The sequence below is a fragment of the Ammodytes marinus genome (assembly GCF_949987685.1).
Source record: "Ammodytes marinus genome assembly, chromosome: 2".
Classification (NCBI taxonomy): Eukaryota; Metazoa; Chordata; class Actinopteri; order Uranoscopiformes; family Ammodytidae; genus Ammodytes; species Ammodytes marinus.
Genome location: NC_137231.1, coordinates 18725947 through 18749155, shown reverse-complemented (window position 1 = coordinate 18749155; position 23209 = coordinate 18725947). Strand labels below are relative to the sequence as shown.

The 23209-nt window shown below is 43.0% G+C and overlaps 1 protein-coding gene across 3 annotated transcripts in view; it reads left to right on the top strand.

Annotated features, from left to right (window-relative positions):
• smtnb (smoothelin b) overlaps window positions 1-23209 on the top strand; it is a 51754-nt gene that overhangs the window by 7545 nt on the left and 21000 nt on the right. For 2 of the 3 annotated variants that reach the window (XM_080046199.1, XM_080046198.1), the window contains exons 2-6: window positions 6520-6677; window positions 14316-14394; window positions 14494-14572; window positions 15344-15423; window positions 21444-21534. In XM_080046199.1, the coding sequence (XP_079902325.1) occupies window positions 6520-6677; window positions 14316-14394; window positions 14494-14572; window positions 15344-15423; window positions 21444-21534 (487 nt within the window). Of the gene's footprint in view, window positions 1-6519; window positions 6678-14315; window positions 14395-14493; window positions 14573-15343; window positions 15424-17693; window positions 17869-21443; window positions 21535-23209 lie in introns of those variants that run through there. The other variant, XM_080046200.1, reaches the window with a different exon arrangement.

Genomic DNA, 23209 nt, shown 5'->3' with positions numbered 1-23209 from the left:
GACCTTCTGCTTATGACCACCAAGGAAAGGTATGGATATACTGTACTAGCAAACTGGACAACTCCTATCCTCTGTTGGTTTCCAGATTAATGAGCCTTTTCAGAATTGTTTTGCCTACGTAGGCTGATGTAAAGAAACACCTTTGATGAGGCCTGCTCCCAAATGTGGGTCACAGTTGTCCCTGCAAGGCTGTAATTGACCTGGATCCTCTCTGTGGCCAGACCTGATCTCCAAAGGACAAGGTGTGTGCGTGGAGCCAGGCAACTGAAATGGGCCAAAGCATTTTACGGAGACAGTGGATCCGGCCCAAGTGGCGTTCTACTGTGTCTGATTTTAGTCAAATTAGAGTAGTCAGATATGTGACAATGCTGCAAGGCTGGAAATGACTTTGACCTTCAGCACAGAGCTGAAAGTTAAATATTTAGCACTTTAGATGAGAACGATCACCACATGTGCACAATCAAGTGTGTGACGATTAATCTGTGCGCATCCATGAAACTCATCTATGGGTGTGTATAGTGTATGTGTGTGAGGATATTTAGAATATATAGTCAACATTCAATATTTTGACTGGAACATAGTCCACTGCATTAATGTAAGGCTCTCTAGGATCATAAGTCGGTAACAACACTTGTGTTCAGGTCTGTCTACAATGCATCACAACAGACCTAAAGCACATTGTTGATGCATGTACCCCCCTCTGACCCACATGAATTCTACCATGTGTCGGTTTCTTTATGCCTGCTAACTCAAGTGTAAAGGGGACACTGTTTTCCCAGGTCTAGTCTGGGCCTCTGTACTACCATGCACTTATTAATAAAGGTTAAGCCTTCCCACACGTGAGGACACGTTGCCACACGTGCACTGAGCAGTCATCTTTCCTTCTGCCTGTCTTGTATATTTCACAGGTACTCCTCTTTTCCTTTTTTTTAACCCTAGACAATAAGGGCTCAGTGTGCACTGTAGCACAATGTGTTTAACCTCGAATATGGTTTCTCTTTGTTAATTTTTTACAGCCGAAGGCCGACTGAAACTCGTTCTTTTGAGATACCAGGAGTCCCATGCCTGTTTACAGATTACTGTATACTCCCATTTTTCTGTGTGTGTGTGTGTGTGTGTGTGTGTGTGTGTGTGTGTGTGTGTGTGTGTGTGTGTGTGTGTGTGTGTGTGTGTGTGTGTGTGTGTGTGTGTGTGTGTGTGTGTGTGTGTGTGTGTGTGTGTGTGTGTGTGTGTGTGTGTGTGTGTGTGTGTGTGTGTGTGTGTGTGTGTGTGTGTGTGTGTGTGTGTGTGTGTGTGTGTGTGTGTGTGTGTGTGTCGGTCTGCTGTACGCATGCATTGTATTCCTGAGGCGTTGAGAAATAATTTATAGGCTTTCAACTCATTCAGATTAGAGTTTTGCCTCGAAGCAAGGCAATTAAGATATTTGCGAGTGATTAAAACATTTTTGAACTTTCTCACCCTTTCACTCTCTCTCTCTGTTGTTTATTTGTGTCTGTCTTAATGTCTGTACCAGTCTGGCTTCCTTAGTGGCAGCTGGTAATCCACTTCAGCTCCTCTACCAGCGGTGTCCTGTGTGTCCTTATAAGGGCAAACTCACTTGTGTGCTTGACACAAATGAGTTTAAAGCACTGATCCGATCTGCTGCCTGGCTGCACTCTAACCTCGGCCTGGTCTGGAAATTATTACTACTGTAGCCCCCTCCCCATAGCTCTGGCTCATACCTTTTCATGTGGACTCACGCGTAAACACACACATTTCTTAAAGAGAGTATACATGATCCTTTGTGTCAGGGAATTTTCTCTGCGCGTCTTAGTTCACATAGTACAAAGTTTAGTGTTAAGTAAAACAGCAGCCGAGCAAACGCGACACCCACTGGGAGTCAAAAGGTCAGAGCTCAGCCTCAGGGGTCTCAGACAGGTGTGTGTGTGTGTGTGTGTGTGTGTGTGTGTGTGTGTGTGTGTGTGTGTGTGTGTGTGTGTGTGTGTGTGTGTGTGTGTGTGTGTGTGTGTGTGTGTGTGTGTGTGTGTGTGTGTGTGTGTGTGTGTGTGTGTGTGTGTGTGTGTGTGTGTGTGTGTGTGTGTGTGTGTGTGTGTGTGTGTGTGTGTGTGTGTGTGTGTGTGTGTGTGTGTGTGTGTGTGTGTGTGTGTGTGTGTGTGTGTGTGTGTGTGTGTGTGTGTGTGTGTGTGTGTGTGTGTGTGTGTGTGTGTGTGTGTGTGTGTGTGTGTGTGTGTGTGTGTGTGTGTGTGTGTGTGTGTGCGTGCGTGTGTGTGTGTGTGTGTGTGTGTGTGTGTGCGTGCGCGCGGAGGTTATCCATACACTGGCATTCAGCCCCAGTATATGAGAAATCTTAGCTCAGATATCACGTGTTTTATTAACATCAATGTTTTATTTGCATTTTTTTTTAAGATATTTTTTGGCATTTTTCATGCTTTTATTGATACTGTTTAAGAGACAGGTGAAATGGGGCAGAGAGGGGAGTGACATGCAGAGAACGACCGCGTGCGGGAATCGAACCCGGGTCTGCTGCTGGGCCCGGCCCGGGGGGGCCGCCCTACCAACTGAGCTAAGGGTGCCCCGTTTTATTTGCATTTTGCTATGGATAACTGTTCCGATGATAAGTAGAGATTAGAGGATGGAAATGACGACAAATCAGAACTTGAACATTATTTGCTTTAGCCTCGCCATACCTGACTCTTTTCACTTCCCACAGAATGTACGCCTGTCTCAGGGTAGTTCTTACAACGTCTGTGTGTTGCTCAGCCGTGTAAGGCAGACCCACAAAAGCTGACCCTATTTTAATTACCTGAGGAAACTTGAGCTCATGCCAACTTTGACCACTTCTGAGCCTGTTTTCATGTGCAGCACAATAAATGAAAACCACCCTCTCAAAAAGAGAAAAATAAATCTGTTGCTCTCATGTGTGGCAGATGAGTTCAGAGCGGGTTCCATGTCCTCAGGAGTGTGCTGCCAGCTGGTTTGGATTACTGCTAAAACAGGAGCGCTCTCTAATTGAGTGTGATTGATTGAGCTGCTTCTGTCAGATGTCTTTGGATAGGATTTGAGGTTTTTGACTCCATAGGAAGATGCCGGTCGGCAGGAAGTGACTCAAAGCGACCGGCACTGTAGTACTACAAGCCCTAGCAGGCCTGCTTGTGAAATACTCACATTTTTTGCTTTCAACTTCTCACTGCAGTACGATTCCCAAATAAGGAAATAATAATTTTCTGTTTTGTACCAGTGAGTAAGTGTCTGCCTTCAAGTCCCAACTTTCTACAGTATTGTTGTTTCTCTCGTCCTCACCCCATCAGTCACAACCACCTCCACCATCCTTGTTCTTATAACATCGCATCACAGCAGCGGAGTCAGGTGGCCGCCCTCACACCTGTCTGTCGGCCTTGGTTAGCACAGCTGAGCAGACTGCACCTCCCCTCTGCCGTCATTACAGGTGCTGACAGCTCAATGGATGCATAATTTTCAGTAAAACATATTCCCTGTATGTGACCTAATTGTTATGTGTTATTTCTGACTCATACGTCTGTTAGCAGCAGGAGCAATACAGCGTGAAAAGCTTTCCGTCTGGGTTTTAACGGCCGCTCTCTGGGTCACAAGGCTGCTGTTGTTTTGAGCCACAGTGACAGTTGGTTACCCAGAGGTCTGTGGTCTTGGTTTTGAAAAATGCCTCTAGGGTTGGTCAATACAGTATAAGGTGCTGTCACTGTTTAACTTTATGGATTGCCCCCCCCCCCCTCTGCTCCAGCTGACACAGTTCACTCTCTGTAAAGTTCACTGTCATATAGAGGTTTTGTCAAATGGACTCTGTTTCTGCACGAGTGTGTGTTTCCGTCTCTGCTACTTTAACGGCTGTTCTGTTTTCTTTGGCAGGCGACCAAGTTTAAGGTGTGTTTTATTTGCTTGTGTCACGCCCTGCTCATTAACTTCCTGCGCAGGGAAGTTATTGGTCTACGCTTTTTTTTCCTCCTCTTTTTGAAAATGTAAAGGAAAAGTCGGTTACAGCTGTTGGCTTTGTGCCAGCAGGACTGGCCACTTGAATTTAGTGTACACATGCTACTGTGCACTGATTGGTCCATTTCAAACTTACTGGGTTGAAGCAGGTAAAAGTCAAATTGCTGATGTGCACATGTAGGGATTGTTTTCACATCTCACTACCACATGATGACTTTATGCCCCTCGCTGTGCAAAGATTACTGAACCTGATTTGGACAGTCCTGCATTCCATCACATGCTCAGAGTGTTAAAGTGATATGCACAGTAGACTACATTTGGCAAAAACGTAGCCTATTATGTTTAAAGTAACTGTTTTTGAGTGGAGGCACAGCCTTGAGGCTTGTTTATATTTTAATAATGAATAAATATTTCAATCACTGCTAAAACTTGGCAGCGTACTGGCCGTATATAATCACTTCATGACACTCATTCAGCAGTGAGCTTGACAGTGTGGTTACAGAGAGCTTCCTCGAGTGTTTGGTCAGTGCGTGTGTTTGTGTGTGTAGGCCCGTGAGAAAAACACTGGACAATAACAGAAATAAGCCAGTGTGTTCTCATTTCCTCAATCTTCGCGTGACATCCTTGCTTCGGAATCAAAACCTCTCCACTGGCACATCTCCTGGTCATCGTATCATCTCACTGCTTGATTGGACCTAAACCCAGTTCCTGATCTGCATTTTTCACTACCATCTCTTTCCTTATGAGTCAGCAGGAATGTGAGGAATGACCTGCACGAGGCCCGGTCCTTTCCCATCCAGCTCTCATCTGCCCATGTTTAGGCATAACCAAGGCATGCAGCTTTTCTTTCCTTTTTCCCTTTTTCTTACTTTGTCATCCATTCTCCCACTCTTCTCCTTCTCCTCTTTCCTCATATGCTTTCTTCTTTTCTGAGCACTTTCTCCTCTTACCCATTATTTTCAGTCAGCTCAGCACTTTAGATTTCCACAAATTATAGTATATATAGGCGAGCTCTTCTGAGCTAGCTCGGCTCGGCTCAGGCTGCATATTTTGTCAGGCCACAGGGAAAACCTCAAAACCACACGAGCCCATTTCATCTCTAGTGGGACCCCCCTCTCTTCCTCCTCCAGGCGCAGCAGGGGGACACACAGCAAGCCCCCCTTTCAACCCATCAGGGTGTGACGCTTAGCTTTACAACCACATCCAGCTCCCTCTAGCTGTGAAAAACAGTTGGCGTGCAAAGCTTTGTGTCTGGACTCTACAGGTTCTAACTGCAGCAGAAAACCTTAAAGTGTGTGTGTTTGTGTGCGTGAAGTGCATCAGAAAAGCCTGCCAGAGGGGCTGCTCATCTCTGCATGTGTTGACAGGTTCCCGCTGTCGGCTAAAGGAGAGATCCGTTTCTTGTTTGACAGGAGAGTGCTCCCCCTTTACCCTCCCACGCTTAGGGCCATCGCTTACATGAAAGCGTCCAGCTCGCCGACTGGCATGTCGGACGGCAGGCGTGCTCTTGCTCACCTTAATTACTTCTCTTTGGCTTGAAAAAATAAACCTTTTAACAAATAATCACAAAAAAATTCTCCAGGGAGTTTTTTTTAGGTGATTTACTTCAGCATCATCCAGGTCTATGGGGCCTCGTGCAGCCTGGCAACCATTCAACCAAGATGAGTTACAGCCAGCGAAGAAGACACCTGGGTGCTAAATCTGAACTGAACACTCTGCTTTCCTACAGCCGAGCGCCAGCTGTTGGTGTGCCTGTTTCTCATCCTTGCTCAGGTGGTCCTGTCTTTTCCCATTAGTGAAGTCAGATCACTTGTCATCACGAATGCATAAACCGTTCATCGGCCTTGCTGACCCTGTAACTCTTCCCACACATTCAAAACCAATCTAGGCTCGTCAAGTCTAATACGGTCTGGATGAAACACAGCTGAATGATTACTCTGATAAGGTTACCATGAATAGGTTACCATAATTAACAATATTATCTTTCTCTGTGCTAGAGGCTCAACTCTGAACCACAAATGTCAACTTGCTGGTGTTGCTACTAAAGTCAGTGGGAAAATCCCTCTGGGGACCAAGATTGTACAGAATTGTATGGAAATCCATTCAGCAGTTGTGGAGATATTTCATTCCGGACCATAATGGTCTCTGGACCAAAATAACAAATTTGCTTGAAAGTGGATTCCTAAACTTTTGAGGAGTGTGTTATTTTCCTTGTTTGACAGGGTTAATTAAAGAGGCCAAAAGACGGCCACTGAAAGAAATGAGAGCTAAAAGCCCTGCAGTTCTGCTGTTATACCGGCCTATACTTACACTGAGAACAAGGCTGTGACCCTTTTACTGTAGCCAAAGACTCTTCTGTTACTGTGTGGCTGTATTTCACATCATTCCTCTGTGGTGTAATCTCTCACAATGCAAATATATGAGTGCCAAGTGGCTAATCTTTGCGAGCAAAATGTCTGCCGTCCTGTGTGGCCTCCTGCTGCGTCAACACACTTTTAACAACACCCTTTTCACACTTGTCTTCTTCATGCCCTTTTTTTTGTGTTTCATGTGCAGCTGGATGGAACCATGGATCTGGACGAGAGGCGCCTCATCCGTTCAGCCATTCGGGACCTGAGGAGGAGAGAGATCGAGGACATGGAGGCCGCTTTGGCCAGCAAGAGATTTCGACCCACACGCCTCAAACAGCAGGAGGACAAGGAGAACCAGCACAGGTAACCCTCCCCCCCTCCACACAGGCCTGCCTTAACCTGCCACTAGGCCCCGGCCTGGCTCATGATAGGCCCCTGATCTCCGTACACCCCCCCCTACGAAGATTAGGGGCCTATCATGAGCCAGTCAATAATGTATTGTTTTAAATGACAATGTTCGGGGCCTTTTTAGATCAGGGGCCTATATTGAGCCAGTAAAAAAAATAAAAAATAATTATTATTATTATTTATTTTTTTGATAGGCCCCTGATCTTCGTAGGTCCTGGGGCTTCAGTCCAGGTAAGCCCGTGCATAAAGGCGGCCCTGGGTAGATGCAGGGCTCACTAATTGCCTGATGGGTTCCTTTACGATGCATTCCCCCCCGACAGCGTACCCTCGACCTACCCCAAGTACCACTTGTTAGGTGCGTTTACAAGCCTGTACCCGGTCTCCGCAATTAACGTTTTAACTATACAATCCTATTAATTGCAATCAGCGGTCTCAAGTTACCTCTGGAGTCAATTCGCCTTTTTGTGTTTTTAATTTTTTATTATAAAAGCATTCATCCATCAAAAAAATGCAATTGAAAAATAAAAGAAAAAAAATACAATTCTGCTCATGCAATTTTACACCATATATTCATTAATTATTTAATTACGTCACTTAAATTTAGCACCAAAAAGCAACTTACCTCTATTCACTCATAATTTAGTCATGTCCGATATAAAACGTTTGGTCAATAGACAACAGGCATCCTCACCTTTCCTTTGTTGAGAGCTCTCTGAGTGAATAGAAGCCAGAAGTTAAGGTGTGGCTGGGCTGGAAATGTCCAGGCCTCGAGCCGGGTCAAAAAGTCCTTCTTCTCCCCTGGTTCACGTCGGGTGTCACCATTTTGTTAGGAAAATATTTCTTGTTCTTTTACCCAGAGTTGAAGAAGGAAAAACAAGTAGAAGATTTATTTCAAAGCTTAAAGGTTTATTATCTAAACTGAGTGAGCAGAAACATGTAGGCCTACATGGAGCTTACTGGTTCTCAAAAGGCGTCCCCAGTAAGACTGAAGATAAAATGGTGAGATAGTGTTATATGGAAACAAATATATTATATCTGATTGGTTGACTATGTGTTAGAGGTTGGCCGTAGACGTTAGGCTTGGCTACCCGATAACGTCTTCTTCTTGCTGGTCTTCAAAAGATACATTTCATGGTTTACACTACCCTGCTCATAAGAGAGGTGAAGGGAGGGTGCGGGGTCGTTGCTAGGCCGGTTGTCATGTGCTGGCACATCCCACACAAATAGTTCTCCCCTGACCTTAGGCAAAGTATCTACTGAAACGGCCTGCCTCTGTATATACAGTGTTTGTTATGTGCACTTACAAATGGTGAATGAATGTGAAGTTAATAAACATACAAAAGTGTATAAGTGTAAAAAGCACAAGAGTATAAAATTAAAATTATTCTCACAAAAAGCAAGGGCTGTACACCACAACTAACTTTCATACCATTCAAAGTTTAATAGAATTATTTTTACAGGCTAATGCCAACTACCCAATAACAAGTAATAATAAAAAAGTTAAAACTTCTGTTATTTAATTGAACTGTATCTATTTATTGCAACACCACATTTTTTATATGTTTGATCGTGGGAGGAAACCGGAGCACCCGGGGAAAACCCAAAGAAGGTGTAAATATCATCCCTGATTAAAGGTGGAGTCAGGAATTCCAGAGAACACTTGTTGATATTTGAACGCGACTTGCCATAGCAACACCAGTCGTCACTAACTACCTGTCCAATAGGATTGTTGTCACTAATGTCACTAACGCTGCTTGTAGCTGATTGGTTAGAGAAGTGTTGACGGTCTTGGTCCGTCTCCCTTTGTTTACATGCCTGTTTACGGCGCCTGGGCTGTGTCTAAACACCTAACTTTTTTCATCGCACACTAAGTACGGACAGGTAGCGGACGGTGAGGTGATATTCACAGATTTTGACGAAAAGGATTTTGGATTAGAATCGCTGACTCCACCTTTAAGTTGGAGTAGACATGCACCTGGATGGACTAAGACCTTCTGTTTGCTGTTTTTACAATTATTTGCATCTGGCATTATGATGTGATGTCTCTGGCGCAGTATCCAGAATTTTACGACTAAACCAGAAGCACAATGGCTTAATCTAGACGTTTCCTAGGAAGCCTGAGGGTCCTGAAAACAGTTCTTTGATTTGCGTTGCTGATCCAAGGCAGGGACGGAGGCCTAGCATTACAATTAGGTGGAAGAGGAGGACCGTAGAATGGAACGGGAGGGCTATGGTGAGACACAGGGGTGTTGTGTGGACAACAGCTAGGCATGGGTTGTGGGGTACGACCATATACTATTTGGGGAGAGCTAGTTTGGTTGGACATAAGGGGGGTGAGAGGAAGACCGTTGGACATGGAGGTTGTAGGAGGACAAGAGTTGGACATCGGTGATGTAGGAGGACTATAGCCTGTATAGGGAGGGCGAGGGTGGGACGTGGGTGATGGGTTGGACTTGATTGGGTAAGGAGTAATTGTAGGGCTAGGGTTGGACACGGGCGGCAGGGGATCATAGACTTGAGGAGGACTAGGGTAAGACATGGGTGGGGTAAGAGGAACACAGATATGGGTAGGACTAGAGTGGGACATGGGCGGCTTGGAAGGCTGAGGATCCAGAAGAGCCCTCATTTTCGTAGTGACATAAGTGCCCACAATATAACCAAGCGTTAAGAGGACCATGTTTATCAGTGGGTGTTGTGGGTATGTATGTGGAGATAGAGAATTCAATTTGATTTGATCTCTCAGAGAAATCCTGTAGAACAACCAAGCAGGTTCTATCTTCAAAGAAGACTGAAGAAGACTGAAAAGATATTCTAAACAAACAGAATGTTGGAACCAAGTGATGCATCCAAGGTCATGTGACATCAAAGGACAAGTAGAAGGGGCGTGGTCTGTGTGAAAGAGAAGGAGGAGCTAAAAGAAAGAAAACAAAGAATGCACACAACTGTAGTATATTATAATGTGATAATTCACATTTAAAAAAATTTTTTTTGCTTTGTTTGAGCTTGTAGGAGATGCACTATATTAGCAAACATCCAGTATTTAAATAACCTAAAAAAAAGGAAGAACGCAACGCTGCAACGCTGAAATTTCCTTTACAATAAAGTACTCTATTCTAAAAAATTTACAAAAAGTATTTCATCAATACCATTAAGGAGACACACAATTGGCTACACTTCAATACAGTTAAGCATATCATCATAGTAGCATTCCCAATATCAATATAATACCGTGTTAAATCTTTGGTGTATGTTTCCAGACAACTTGAACTCTCCTCTGAAGTAATTCAACTGAATGTATACAAAATCTGTGTCCACTAAAAAGAAAGACAAAATCAAGATCAGTCCCTCTTTGAAATGGAGTAATTTAATAAAATGGATGATACAGATTTAAAAACTTCAGATTAATTTCACTATAATGTATTGAGCATTGTCAAAAGGGGTTGTTACAGTGGCTGCCTATACTGTATGTCCAATATATGCTGATTGGACATTAGGTATGACTACAGAAGTAATTAAGATTATTAAGGACACGATTAGCTAAATCAGTGAGAAATCGATTTTCAGACTGGCATTTTTACAGTTGTTAAAAAAGAAAGTTATACAAGACAATGACAATCGTCTTTGATTTAACTGGCAAACAGAAAAATGATGACTAAATCACACTGTATTTGAGTTTTACAGTGTAAAGCCTCACACAATAGTGAGTGTTTGTTCTTATCTCATCGAATAATTATGATTAACTTATTTATATTAAGTTATATTAAAAAACGAATACAAATAAATGCACGGAACGAAAAGGCAAGGCCGGATGAAGTGCTATTAAGGCAAGCATTTCACACCTACTTTATATCCTGAGCTTAAGTTGTGGTAATTATTTCCAGAAACACATTAGAAAAGTTCGAACAATGTATACATTTGGAGACATGTCGGGCGTCATTGAGTTCACTTCTTGTATGTTGCAAGGTGTTCTCAGGAAATATTGAGTCTTTGGATTTGAGCTGTGCCCTTGTAGATCTACAATAGCCTGGAAATCCAGACCCTGATATCTTGAACGATAGAGGGTCTGGCGACGATCAATAGTAATTTCCAACTCAAGGGGCGGCTCCTACTCGTGCATTTCAAATGCCACTGCACGCAGTTGGATAGCACTACAACCAATCAGAGCGATGCACAAGGCGACGTAAGCCCCTTTCGTTTAGCGAACAGCTGTTAAACTGTTAAATAAAACGTTTGCCGTTGTCGGTCGGCAAAATAGAACATTCCACTTACTTGCTAATGAAAGATTTGAGTGCCGTCTTCCAAATCGTTAAGGGTCGAGGCCAAAGCAGTCTCAAACTCACACAACATATCCGCAGCCATCTCTGATGTTTACTATCACGGCTTCGACGTCGCATGCACGTCACTGTCGTCATCCGGTTACGTCCTCCCCAGAGCACCATATAAGGGGCTCTGGCGCGCCCATATTAGATAGAACCAATTGAAACGTGAGACCCAGATTTCTGGTCTTCTTGATAAGCTTCAACGGAGCGTGTCCAGACCAACACGCGCAGCAAATTTAATTTGCCAGCGCCTAGTGGCAGGTCTGGGAATGCCAGGCTAGATCTACAATGGAAAATTGAAAAAAAAATAAAGAAAATGTTATATTGACAAATAACTCTGTTAGCATTGACTAGGTGCACAATAAAATAATAACTTCATTTGTATAGCACCTTTAAAAACTGTACAGCAGAGGATATTGAAAGCACATACAAATCGCACATACAACCATATACACATCATTGTAATAGTGAAAAAAGATGGAGCTGTTTTAAAGGCCAAAAAAAAGATAATCTTTAATTGTTGTCAAAATCAGAGAATATCAACTCACGATCCGCTAGCTGTCCATACTGTGTGTGAGCTAAAAAGAAATCTGGTGTTCACAGTCTAGGCTCTGTAAACGGGCAGATTGCTAGCTATGGTGGGCCCCCTTTGTTTTCATACCCTTTGTTTACATACCAGTTTACAGAGCCTACGCTGAGTATTCACACTGGATTTTATTTTCTCAGCACACACAGTATGTACAGGTAGTGGATCATTTTGAGATATTCACTGTTTTTGACGACAAGCGTTCTCCAGAATAGCAGACTGCAACTTTACTCAAAATGTGTTAAATCAGCTGTTAAAGCCTGTGATGCAATGAGGGCGAACAAACCTGAGCAATAGCTACGCCAAAGGTCTTCCTCTCCAGTGCGTAATTGGTAGCTTCATCCAGTGCCCTCTGTGCCAGGCCTGTTGCCACCTGGAACACAGTTAGTAAACATCATACACACAAATACACTTTGACCCCCTTTTTTCTTTTTTATAATTTACAATATGTAAAAGCTACTACTTGTAGCAATGGAATATCAGATTTTGGGATATTCCAAATATTGGAATATCCCAAAATTGCTTAAACATTGCTTAAACATTTGCTTAAACATTTGAAATGACTCACTGGATGCCCAAGGGTAGTCGTTTGAATATTTGTTTTTCTAAAATGAAATAAGAGGCTCCTCAGCCATCCTTCCCAAGTATTTCTTCTTCTGTGCATCACTGTTGGCTAAAATAACAGGCATTTGCTGTGTGGGAGAAAAAAAAGTTAATTCTAACTGCATGACAACTGTTATCTATCACACCAGCATGTCAAGACACCATACACTTTAGCCCCCGAGGAGCTCACGGGATAACTTAACGGGAATTAACTAGTCACGGTGTTATCTCTGGTAACATTATCAATGGCGGCCCGTTGGCTCCACACAACACGCACACACACACACACACACACACACACACACACACACACACACACACACACCTGTCGTAATGACAATCTGCTACAGTCGAGGTGAGCTTGAGATGCTGAGAAAATAGTCAGATGCACGCATTTCTAAACTCCAGAGGGGAAAGAGAGATGTCTGGAAAGTTAACATTAGGAGAACTAAAAGGGACAGAAAACTGCAACCACAGTCAATTTTCCATTTTCCATTGAGCATACGTATTTCAATACTTTCCCTTTTTTTAAAGTCTCTCCTTACGTAAGATGTCATGATTCTAAGTCGTGAGAGTCAGATTGATGTAGTTTTTCTCAGATCGTTTGTTTTTCTTATTTATCGCTTGCTTGGCCTCCTCTGTGTTTTTCCAGCTCAGTTCTACAGACTTCACACCCCATCCATTCAGCTGAGGAGTGTGGACAAACTGATAACTCAGTTCTTATGCCACTTTTGCCATTTTGTCAATAAACAAGTTTTTTTTGCTGGCAAACTGAATGAGAAACAGGATGAACTGGCTTATCTTAAACCCTCTTGATGTTACTGTAAACAATGTGATTTTCTGTATTTTAAAGGGGCTTCGAGGAATATCATTCTTCTTCCAATCTTGTTACTTTTACTCAAAATGTTAGATGATGAAATTTTTATGTCTTATTTATGTAAGTTGGATGATCAATGAAAACTTAAGCAAATGTATCGCAACTGAACTTTTCCCTCGTTGGCTCTTCTTGGTAAAGAAGTCAAATCTTATACTTTGAGCAGAAATTACATCAAAAATCCCACATTTTTCAGATTTTACCTACGTATTGTGATTTTAGAAGCTGCGGCTGTTAGCTCATCAGCATCATACCAAATTTCTACATTTACAAATACCATAAAGCACCTTTTGCTCTCCTTTGCCAAATTATATTTGAGAATAAAAGCTGTATTGGTACTTAAACAAAAAAAAAGAGCCTCGTACTTATGCCGACCAGGATGATCTGAGTGTGTTAATTAATGAATGGACTTGAGCACAGCAAAGATTTGTCCAGTTTAAGATGTGAAGGGGTTACTTCACCTTCTCCTGTCCCTCTCATTCTCTGTGACTGTTCCAAACCAGTGGCCAAGCCTAATCAATTCCATCCATTGTTGCTCTCAGATGACTCTGGTTACAAAAACAAAGCATGTGCCTTGCTGAAGCTGCTTGTGGAAGCATACCTGCTGTAGCCAACGATCGACACACATCTATACACATACACACAATAAACCCAATCTGGGAGGTTGGTTATCCCATGCCTCTCTGTGGTGGAATGTGAAATATTCCACTCCAACTTGCCACACATCCTTTAATACCAACGGCTGGAGCAAAGCAGAGAAAATGAGAGAATTGGAGGAGCGTATGAGTAATAGAAACCAACATAAAAATCAAGCAGTAAAATGGAGAAATATGAGGCTGCAAAGAGGGAGGATGAGAGCTGCCTTTTCCAGACGCTGTGTGTCATTGCTGTCACATCTCTTATGCCGGAGTTTCAGTTTTTCCACGCTCGACTTGGGAGAGTTTTCCTCTGATTGGTTTTCTCCCGGCAAAGAAAAAAAACTGTGTGTTATCTTTAGATGTGTCTTCTGCTACCTTTCACAATACACAGAGAGGCCTCAATGGAGTCAGTGAAGCCACCACTTTCTTTTTTGATATTTCAAGCTATTAGGATTTCTAGGTTGTTAATCTTAATGAACCGGCATTATAACCACTTCATTCTCTCTCTCTCTCTCTCTCTCTCTCTCTCTCTCTCTCTCTCTCTCTCTCTCTCTCTCTCTCTCTCTCTCTCAGGTCAGAATCCTGCGACAACTTGGACGACCTATCACGCAAACTGCAATCAATCCAGGACGTCGACGAGCTCACGAAAATGGTGAGCATTAATGGACTGAAAATCATGAAATCTGGTGGTGTTCATGGTTGCCCTTGTCTCGCACTGAAAGCTTATGTGTGTGTGTCTTCTTTTTCGAAGCTCCGTGCCGCCAGCGAGTACGAGGAGAGGAAGCTGATCCGAGCAGCCATCCGTCAAATTCGAGATGACCAGCAGCAAGGTGAGTCCGGCTGTTTGATCAAATGGACCCATCTGTGTGTGTGTGTGTGTGTGTGTGTGTGTGTGTGTGTGTGTTTTGAATATAATACTTGAGCTGAAACTTAAAAAGATTAATCATTTAACCGATAAACGAAAAATTTATAAACTTGTATACAATTTCGAAAAAGGTTGTTTGCTAAAAAACATGTCGCATTTTGTAACTGATTTCCCGGCAGCCAGACTCAAAAAGATGTAACTCAATATTCTGAATATGAGTTGATTATATAATATGGTGGTCTAGACACCACTGCTCCAATCTTGTTCTTTGGCATCGAATTCTGGTAGTTAGAACTGATTGGCTTTATGAGGGTGCTTATCGTTTTTTTAAAGACAACTGGGAAGTAAATGCACATTGTTACTGAGTCTGTTTGTATGCATAATTGATGTGGGAGGGATGGAGGCCACAGACAGCGTGTCTGTGGTCAATACGTGGCAGATCTACCTATGATGCAGGTTCAGATAGGGAATTCCTGTCATTCCTTTGCGCCGTCTGGTCTGTGTGTGAGGCCTTTGTCACTCTAAAACCTTATGATGAACACCAGACTACTACTCATGTGAGGCCATGTCAGGACACATCAAATTATCTTGTCCTCTCTCACCTTTTAACTTGTGTCCCATCTGTGTTTGCTCTTCTCCTAATTTCACAAATGACCAGAAGTTTGACAGCAGTTGACGAGATAATGAGTTGCCTGCTTCATGCTTATTATTGTCTTGTCTGTGTGTGTGTTTTTAGGGACTGTGGAACGGGGCAAAGCTCCTGGATGCTGCCTGGAGCCTGAGAATGTGGAGCCCCAAAGCAGCATGGGAACTAGGGTGAGTAAAGACAAAATGATAGTAATAATCAGGATGGGAGGAGAAAATGATAAGACCCTGTTTTAGTCCAAATGTCACATAACGGCTGATGCGTGAACCATCTCAAGCCTGATTCTCACTCGTGTCGGCTTCCAAAAGCAAAAAAAAAAAACGATCACACACCCACACACAGACCAATTTGTGGAGTGTGTTTGCATGGAAGCAGGGACCACTGAGGTTTCTCTGCTGCCGTAGTGAAGAATGCAGCAAACAACAACAGGCATTGTGACCTGAATCACACACTGTGTCATGCTTCTGGGCTACGCTACACCACACACACACACACACACACACACACACACACACACACACACACACACACACACACACACACACACACACACACACACACACACACACTCACTCACTCTTTGGCTGCCACGAGGCAAGGAATGTGCTTTTTACATCCTCATCAGGTTTGGCAGGAAAAAGGTTCTTGGAACCTTGTGTTTAGTGGAGGCAGTAAATTGTTTTAGATGGGGACAGGCCTCCAAATCTACTGTCGTTTTGTAGCTTTTCACACAGTAGCACGCTGAAATGAAAAGTTTAGAGTTGGAGTGTGTGTGAGAGAGACAAAACAAAAGGTTAGAATAATTTTAATACTCCATCACATGTCTCTGAATCCTTAGTCAGTCACTCTGTAAAAGTCTCCTCTCAGTTGTATCCCACAGCTGACTGGCCCTCTAGTGGATGATAACAGACGGTGTTTTCAAAGTTGAACCAAACTTTTATCTTTTCCAGCGTAACAGATTGAGTTTCATGGCTGTTGCAGGGAACACGACGTGACGACGTGAAGCCGACCTGTTAGTGGGAGTCTGCCAGGGGCCAGATACTATCTAATCTGCTGTGTTTGATCACAGCTGACTTGATGAATGCCCCGGTTTTGCACTGCATGAGATTTCTGTGGAGCAAAAACAAAGTTAATTCTTGCGCTGTGAGATCATCGAGTTTTATCGTAACTCGAAAACTTTTGTGTGATGGAAGTAGACGAACACTTACAGTTCTGTATGCACGCTTTGAGGAAAAATTCAATCAGTCACATTATCAGATTTCTGGTGCTTCATGTGAAAGCGACCATTTTTCCTGCCATATTGATAAAAAGATAGAGAAATTAAATGGCTGTTGGTATCAGTTATATTATTTGTTGCAGCCTGTGCTTTGCTTCCATGCATTCTTTTGTGTGTGTGCGTGTGTCTGTGTGTGTATTGTCCTAGGATAGGAAGCGATGACAGCATGTTAACGTCACAGGATGCTCTTAACATTCAAGCCTTATTACCTCACTTCCTGTAAGACAGCTGAGCGGCGCGATGCCCAGGTGCTGTGATGGATGAGGGAAAGGGGTTGGAGGTGTTGATGACGATTGAGGAAGTGGGAGTAGTTCAGGCAGATATAGACAGACAGACAGACAGACAGACAGACAGACAGACAGACAGACAGACAGACAGACAGACAGACAGACAGACAGACAGACAGACAGACGGTCCTCCAGCTGTGTCTCAGCAGTGTAGTCTGCGTTGGAATGGGGACGTGGCCAAACACAACAGCCACCAGCAGCAGCAGCGGGGCTCCTTCCACTCACATCACAGCAGCGGATCTCTTTTGAGCTGCACGCAATTGTCCCGTGGCAGATGGAGGTCCTAGATAGGCCTCCACAGCGCACACACACACACACACACACACGCACACTAATTGCCTCTGTAATTAGTGGATTATTGTAGCTGTTCATTTAAAAACATACAACCTTTTTTCTAAAGTAATACGGCCGTTGGAGAAATGAAAAAAAAGGCTATCAAAACAATGGCAAAGTGTGTCAGGAGTTAATGTGTTGACCAGGCAACCCTTTAACCTGTAAGGAACGTGTGTGTGTGTGTGTGTGTGTGTGTGTGTGTGTGTGTGTGTGTGTGTGTGTGTGTGTGTGTGTGTGTGTGTGTGTGTGTGTGTGTGTGTGTGTGTGTGTGTGTGTGTGTGTGTGTGTGTGTGTGTGTGTGTGTGTGTGTGTGTGTGTGTGTGTGTGTGTGTGTGTGTGTGTGTGTGTGTGTGTGTGTGGTGGGGTTCAGGGCCCTGTTGTGACAGAATGGGAGGGAGGGGAAGTGAAGGGAGTGGCTTGTCGTGTCTGTGTGGTGTTGGTAGTGGTGTGCATGCGTGTGTGAGTAAGTGTGTATGATGTGGCTGAGGGAGTAGAGTGGCAGAGTAGCAGACGTCCTGACTCTTAGAGGGTTACTGGCGAGAGAGAGAGAGAGGGAATTTCAGTGAAGAAAAGGTAGATTTCATTCTGATTTGTTCTACTGTGTCACAGACCAAATGCCTCTCTGACTTTGGCCATTTAAACATCTTTCCTCATCGATCAGCACTTTCTTCTGACTGACAGAAGAATGGGACGTACCTGCCTCTCTGTTTGCCTTTCAGGTTTGTGTAAATATTGGTTTATTGCTGAGTTTACAGTATATCATTGTTTTACACCTTAATGATGCATGAAATGAAATAAGGTCATTGACATGTGAAAATGTACACAGCAAATTAAAACCAATTAAAACCAATATCCAATTTTTGAATATTGAATTTATTGTACTTTAAATGTATTTAGTGATTTAAACCTGTAGAGTGTCTCTTTGAGGCTACAGGTTAGCATGCCGTCTAGGTTTGTTGGGAGAGGTCAAAGGAGAGAGGCTTTTTAGATATGAGTTTAGAAAGTGAGCTGGTGGGGAAAAAACTGATATAATTTAATCCCATTTGAAAAAAAGTCCAGAGAGTAAGCTTAGATTGGCATGTGATGATGTGCAGTAAGTAAAAATGTGAGTGAAGCTCATGGCTGTGTTTTTTTTGTGGGCTCCCTCACTCCACACTTGAGTGTGTGATACTGAGATGATTGCTACTTTATCCCAGCTACTGTATTTCAGTTACTGGAGGTAAGCCGAGTGTAGTTCCTCAGGCTGCAGTAATGGAAAAAGACCTATCAGGGTTTCTTCTCTCTTCCACGTTGAAGCAAGGAAGACCCTCATATGGTCTGACCTTACTTTGCCGGTGGAGTGATAGAATTAACTTTTGTGGAAAACTGGAGCATTGGAAGCCGGTGTGTTAATCTGCAGTTGATCTCAGATGTTTGGGCTGGTTGGTGAGGGAGGTGTGCTCCTCAGCGCCGGCTAAACCTCAGACTCATTGTTGTTATTTTTTATTTGTTGGGGGGTTGAGGGTTCAGAGGAATCCAGATGGCCCATGCCTTGCTGTGGTCACAAGAGAGGACAGTTTGCTTTTGTGTTTACTGGGTTGAGCTTTTGCCGTTTTAGTCCAACACAAACAGAACCAATGGGATGAGTGATGGTGTCACTGTCAGTGTTGGGTTCCACTCCGTCAGGTCTTGACTGTTTCGGGCCAAAGGGAAGCCGCTACTGACAGCAGCATGGTGGCTGGCAGCAGGTCCCAAGCTTTGGTCTGAGTTTCAAGCACCACTTTATATTCTCCTTTTTTTCCTCTTCCTCGCTGTCTGTGAGAAATATGCTCCCTGTGGTTTGCTGGGAGCTGTGAAATGATGGCTGCCTGTCTGAAGCACGAGAGGGAGAGGAGGGGGAAAGAATCGGCTCCCTCTAATTGTGTTTTATGGCTCAGGCACAATTATTTCCCCCCCGTGACTCTTTGATTGAGTGACTCCACTCGGAAGGAGCGTTCCCTTTGTGTGTGTGTGACCTATTCGCATTGTTTCTCTGTAGTGCCTTCAGTCTTTTGTGTTGTGTGTTTCCCCCAATCTCATCAGACACTGTAATCACTCATTAAATGAGCGTTCCACTACATTTCTGCTCTCCACTGTGCTGTCACAGTCCCAGACCCTTTTAAGTCCCAGGATTTGTCCTGCCACTTGTTTTTTTTTGCTCCGAGTGGAAATAAAAAGTGGAAGGAAAAATGATCGGAAAATTGAAGCAATAAGTCACATTAGTATTTAATTTTTCTTACTTCTTTTGAAGGCCGTTTTTTTCCTTTCACAAACAGAGATGTATCTCTCTTGGACGATTCTAGCCTCAAAACTTTGTTGAAACATTTTTTATTATTATTATTTTTTAAATATATTTTTTGGGCATTTTTATGCTTTATTGATAGTGCAGAGAGACCCGGGGGACATTTTTATTTAATCTTTAAGAAAATTGTATTTAACGTTATGCCGTTCCAGATACACCTTTCCTTTTTGTGCTTCCTTCTCCCGAAACAGTGTTTGATTACGTTTTTCTTTTCAGTGAATGAGCCTCTTGGGCCTGTAATCTGCTCAAGGTGGGGAAGGTCACAGTCAACAGAGCAGAACACCTCAAGTCCTTTCTCAGCTCTGCCTCTCACTGGTTTTCAATTTGAGTAAGCCTCAGTGTCACCACATTCACTCTCTCTATCTGATCACACACGGCCGTGATCTAAAGCCTTTTAAAAACACAAAGGTGGGACTCATGAGATGTTTTTTCACACTGTATCTGCTGCTGACAACTGTGCCAGTCTCCAGTGTAGGATAACATTGTTTACACATGGAAAAGTGATTGTGGCGTGTGATTGTGTGGTTGGGTGTGTGTGCTTTCTTTCCTTGCTTGAAAGCTTGTGAATGTTTTTTCAGAAGCTTTTCTGAAGTAATAGTAGGCGGTAAGTCACTACTATTATATTTTCAGTATGTAAGGTCATGCCCTGTATATTTTCTCAGGATCCACCCAAAACTTGTATTGGACTGTTCTTAACCCAGATTCCTCTTGTTAAAACACCTTTAAGGGCGATGTGCCTTGATATGGTTCATCATTTCAAATGAGCTATAGAATTATGGATACCACCGGTAGCTTTTTCCCCTCCAATAGAAAAGTTTGCAAATCCTCTGAGTGGTGTGTGTGTGTGTGTGTGTGTGTGTGTGTGTGTGTGTGTGTGTGTGTGTGTGTGTGTGTGTGTGTGTGTGTGTGTGTGTGTGTGTGTGTGTGTGTGTGTGTGTGTGTGTGTGTGTGTGTGTGTGTGTGTGTGTGTGTGTGTGTGTGTGTGTGTGTGTGTGTGTGTGTGTGCTTGGAAAAACCTTATTTATGCAGCTGACTCTCCCGTGGAGTTGCTCAAAGGCAGTTACCAGAGGCCCAACAGTAGTGCTGGCATCTTCATCTTTCCCCCCATCCAGTCCTCCCCTCCACACCTATCTTTTTTCCTCTCCATGTGCCAGCACTGCTGCTTCTGCTCTGAGATCTCCAAGTGTTTCTTGAAGGACTTAAAGCTACCCATGGAAAGAGCATTGAACTAGGGCTGCAACTAACGATTATTTTGATAATCGATTAATCTGTCGATTATTTTCTCGATTAATTGATTATTAGTTTTGCTCCGTAAAATGTCAGAAAATTGTGAATTTTTTTAATCAATTTTCCAAAGCCCAGGTTGACGTCCTCAAATGTATTGTTATGTCCAAAACAAACATAGATTTCAGTTTACTGTCAAAAGAGGATTAAAGAAACCAGAAAATATTCACATTTGAGAAGCTGAAATCAGAGAATTTGTAATTTTTTTGTTAAAAAAATTACTCGAAACGATTAATCGATTATCAAAATAGTTGGCGATTATTTTAGTAATCGATTAATAATCGATTCGTCGATTAATCGTTGCAGCTCTACATTGAACCATACTTTGACTGTATGTGTTGGCACTTTGGGCACTCCAACGTCTCTCTCTCGCTCTCTTGCTCACTCTCCCTCCCTGTCATACAATGGAAAATAAAACATATCTTTACTTTTCCAGCTGGCCAAACATGTTGCTCCTCTTGGCTTGAGCATTTGACCTCGACCTCCAACAAAAGACTCTAGTGATGACAATCTGACCCCAAACAGACGGTCGAAGGAAAGGGTTTTCACTCTGGGTTTGATCAGGGGAATCGGGTGGCAGTTTGAAACCTGACGACATTCTGCATAGAGAAATTAAAATAGAATGATTTATAGAGCTTTATTGAAACGCAGTGTACATGTGACTCCTTTCTTTTTTTTCTCTTTCTACAGGACACGGAGCGGGAGGGTCACAGTGAGCGAGAGCGTGTCAGATCTCAGATACGTGAGTTACGCAGCCAGCAGACACAACAAAGCAGAAAAGGTGAGTAGTTGTTCCATCTTTGGACTGAATACCAACGCGTGATTTCTTGCACGCTTCAGACACTTTCATCGTGTTTAGTAATGCCACACTTTTATATACTGTAAACATTCACTTAAAGGTCGGATTTGGGTTAGGCACTTGAAACCCAAAGCCAACACTGACCCACCTCTGTTGCGTGTTCGTTGACTGCACACAACGGTCTTCATGCAATTTCCTCTTCGCTGCCTGTTAAAACAGACGACTAAAGGAGCCATTCTCCTGAGGTGGCGGTCAACAGGTCATATTAGTGGAGGCTCTTTAGGCTCCTTCATTGAACTTTATTAACTGTTAGGAGTCACTCACAGCCGTAAGCTTAATGACTTCTGCTTCTTTAGCGTGAAGTCATTTCATTAACCACTCTGTGAGCCAAACCGTTAATAAAGCAGTATGAATGCAAGCCTTCAGAGGGGAATGAATGTGCTTCGTTGACATGAATGGGTGAAACTTAGCAGGCACAGAGCTGATGATTAATTAATCGCTTGTAAAATGTCAAAAGTGCATTGTTGACAAGTCATAAATGTTGTTAAAAATGTGCCTGTAGCTTGTTAACTTCAAACACCTCTCAACAAATTATTAATTGGACAATCCCCTTCATATGGGACGTCAAATTCATCTTTGGCTGAAAATAAAAGTGTTTTTCTTCTTTTATTTATTCCTTGGCTGGTTGACCTGACTTTGGCCTGAGGCTGCAGAACATAATTGCGTCAGTCTGTGTGGCCTGTTTGGCCTCCGGTGTCCTTCTCATAGACCTAGGTTTGGTGGTGTGGTTATGGGAAGCAGCAGAGGTAAACCTAACAGCCACACCTCTGCTAAATAAAGCTGATACCAGAACCCAAGGAAGACCTAGTTGACTTGGCAGAGAAAGTCCCCACTGTTCCTGATTTATCCCTGCCTTACAATTTAAACCGGGGTGAAGTTCGGGTGAAAAATAAAAAAGACCATCATAGAAAAGCAAAGGAGGAAGGCGCCTTTTAAACGGGACACCAATCAACATAGACAAGGAGGTTTGTGGTAAGGGAAGGAGGACAGTGCAGCCGGAGTGGACCGGTGGTGCTTAAAGGGAGGTTGTCTTTTACAGCAGAGTGAAAGTGGCAGAAAATAGGACATTGACCAGGATGATCAGCGGCGGGTCTTTTTGGTCTTTGAACATAGCACTAACACATACCAACTTCTTCTTTGACAAAAAAAATTCTTGTATTTGAAAGGTTTACCTCAATGACCACATGTCCATCTGTACTGCATTATAGTTCAAACTGTAATTGACAGAGATGTGATTTAGAAAATGAAATGTTTGCAGTGAATTGTGTTCTGGGCCTCAGGACCAGGCCGGATAATAACATTGTACAAGTCGCTATTGAAGTTAATCAGTGTGATGGTTCACAACATAGAGGTCGGGAGCACTCATATGGGTCACTGGAGGATTAAGAAAACACAAAATGATTATTCATTATTTCTCAACTCATTGTCTGAAAATCCAGAGAATTTGAAACCTAGTAAACTCTGGAAACTATTCAAATGAAGCAGTGATGTTTTAACAGCTCAGACGTTTGCAACCTGTAACAAAAGAGTAATCATTGTTTCAATACTCCATTTTCTTTTAAGTACCAGTACATTTACTATACAAACTTGTCTTAAA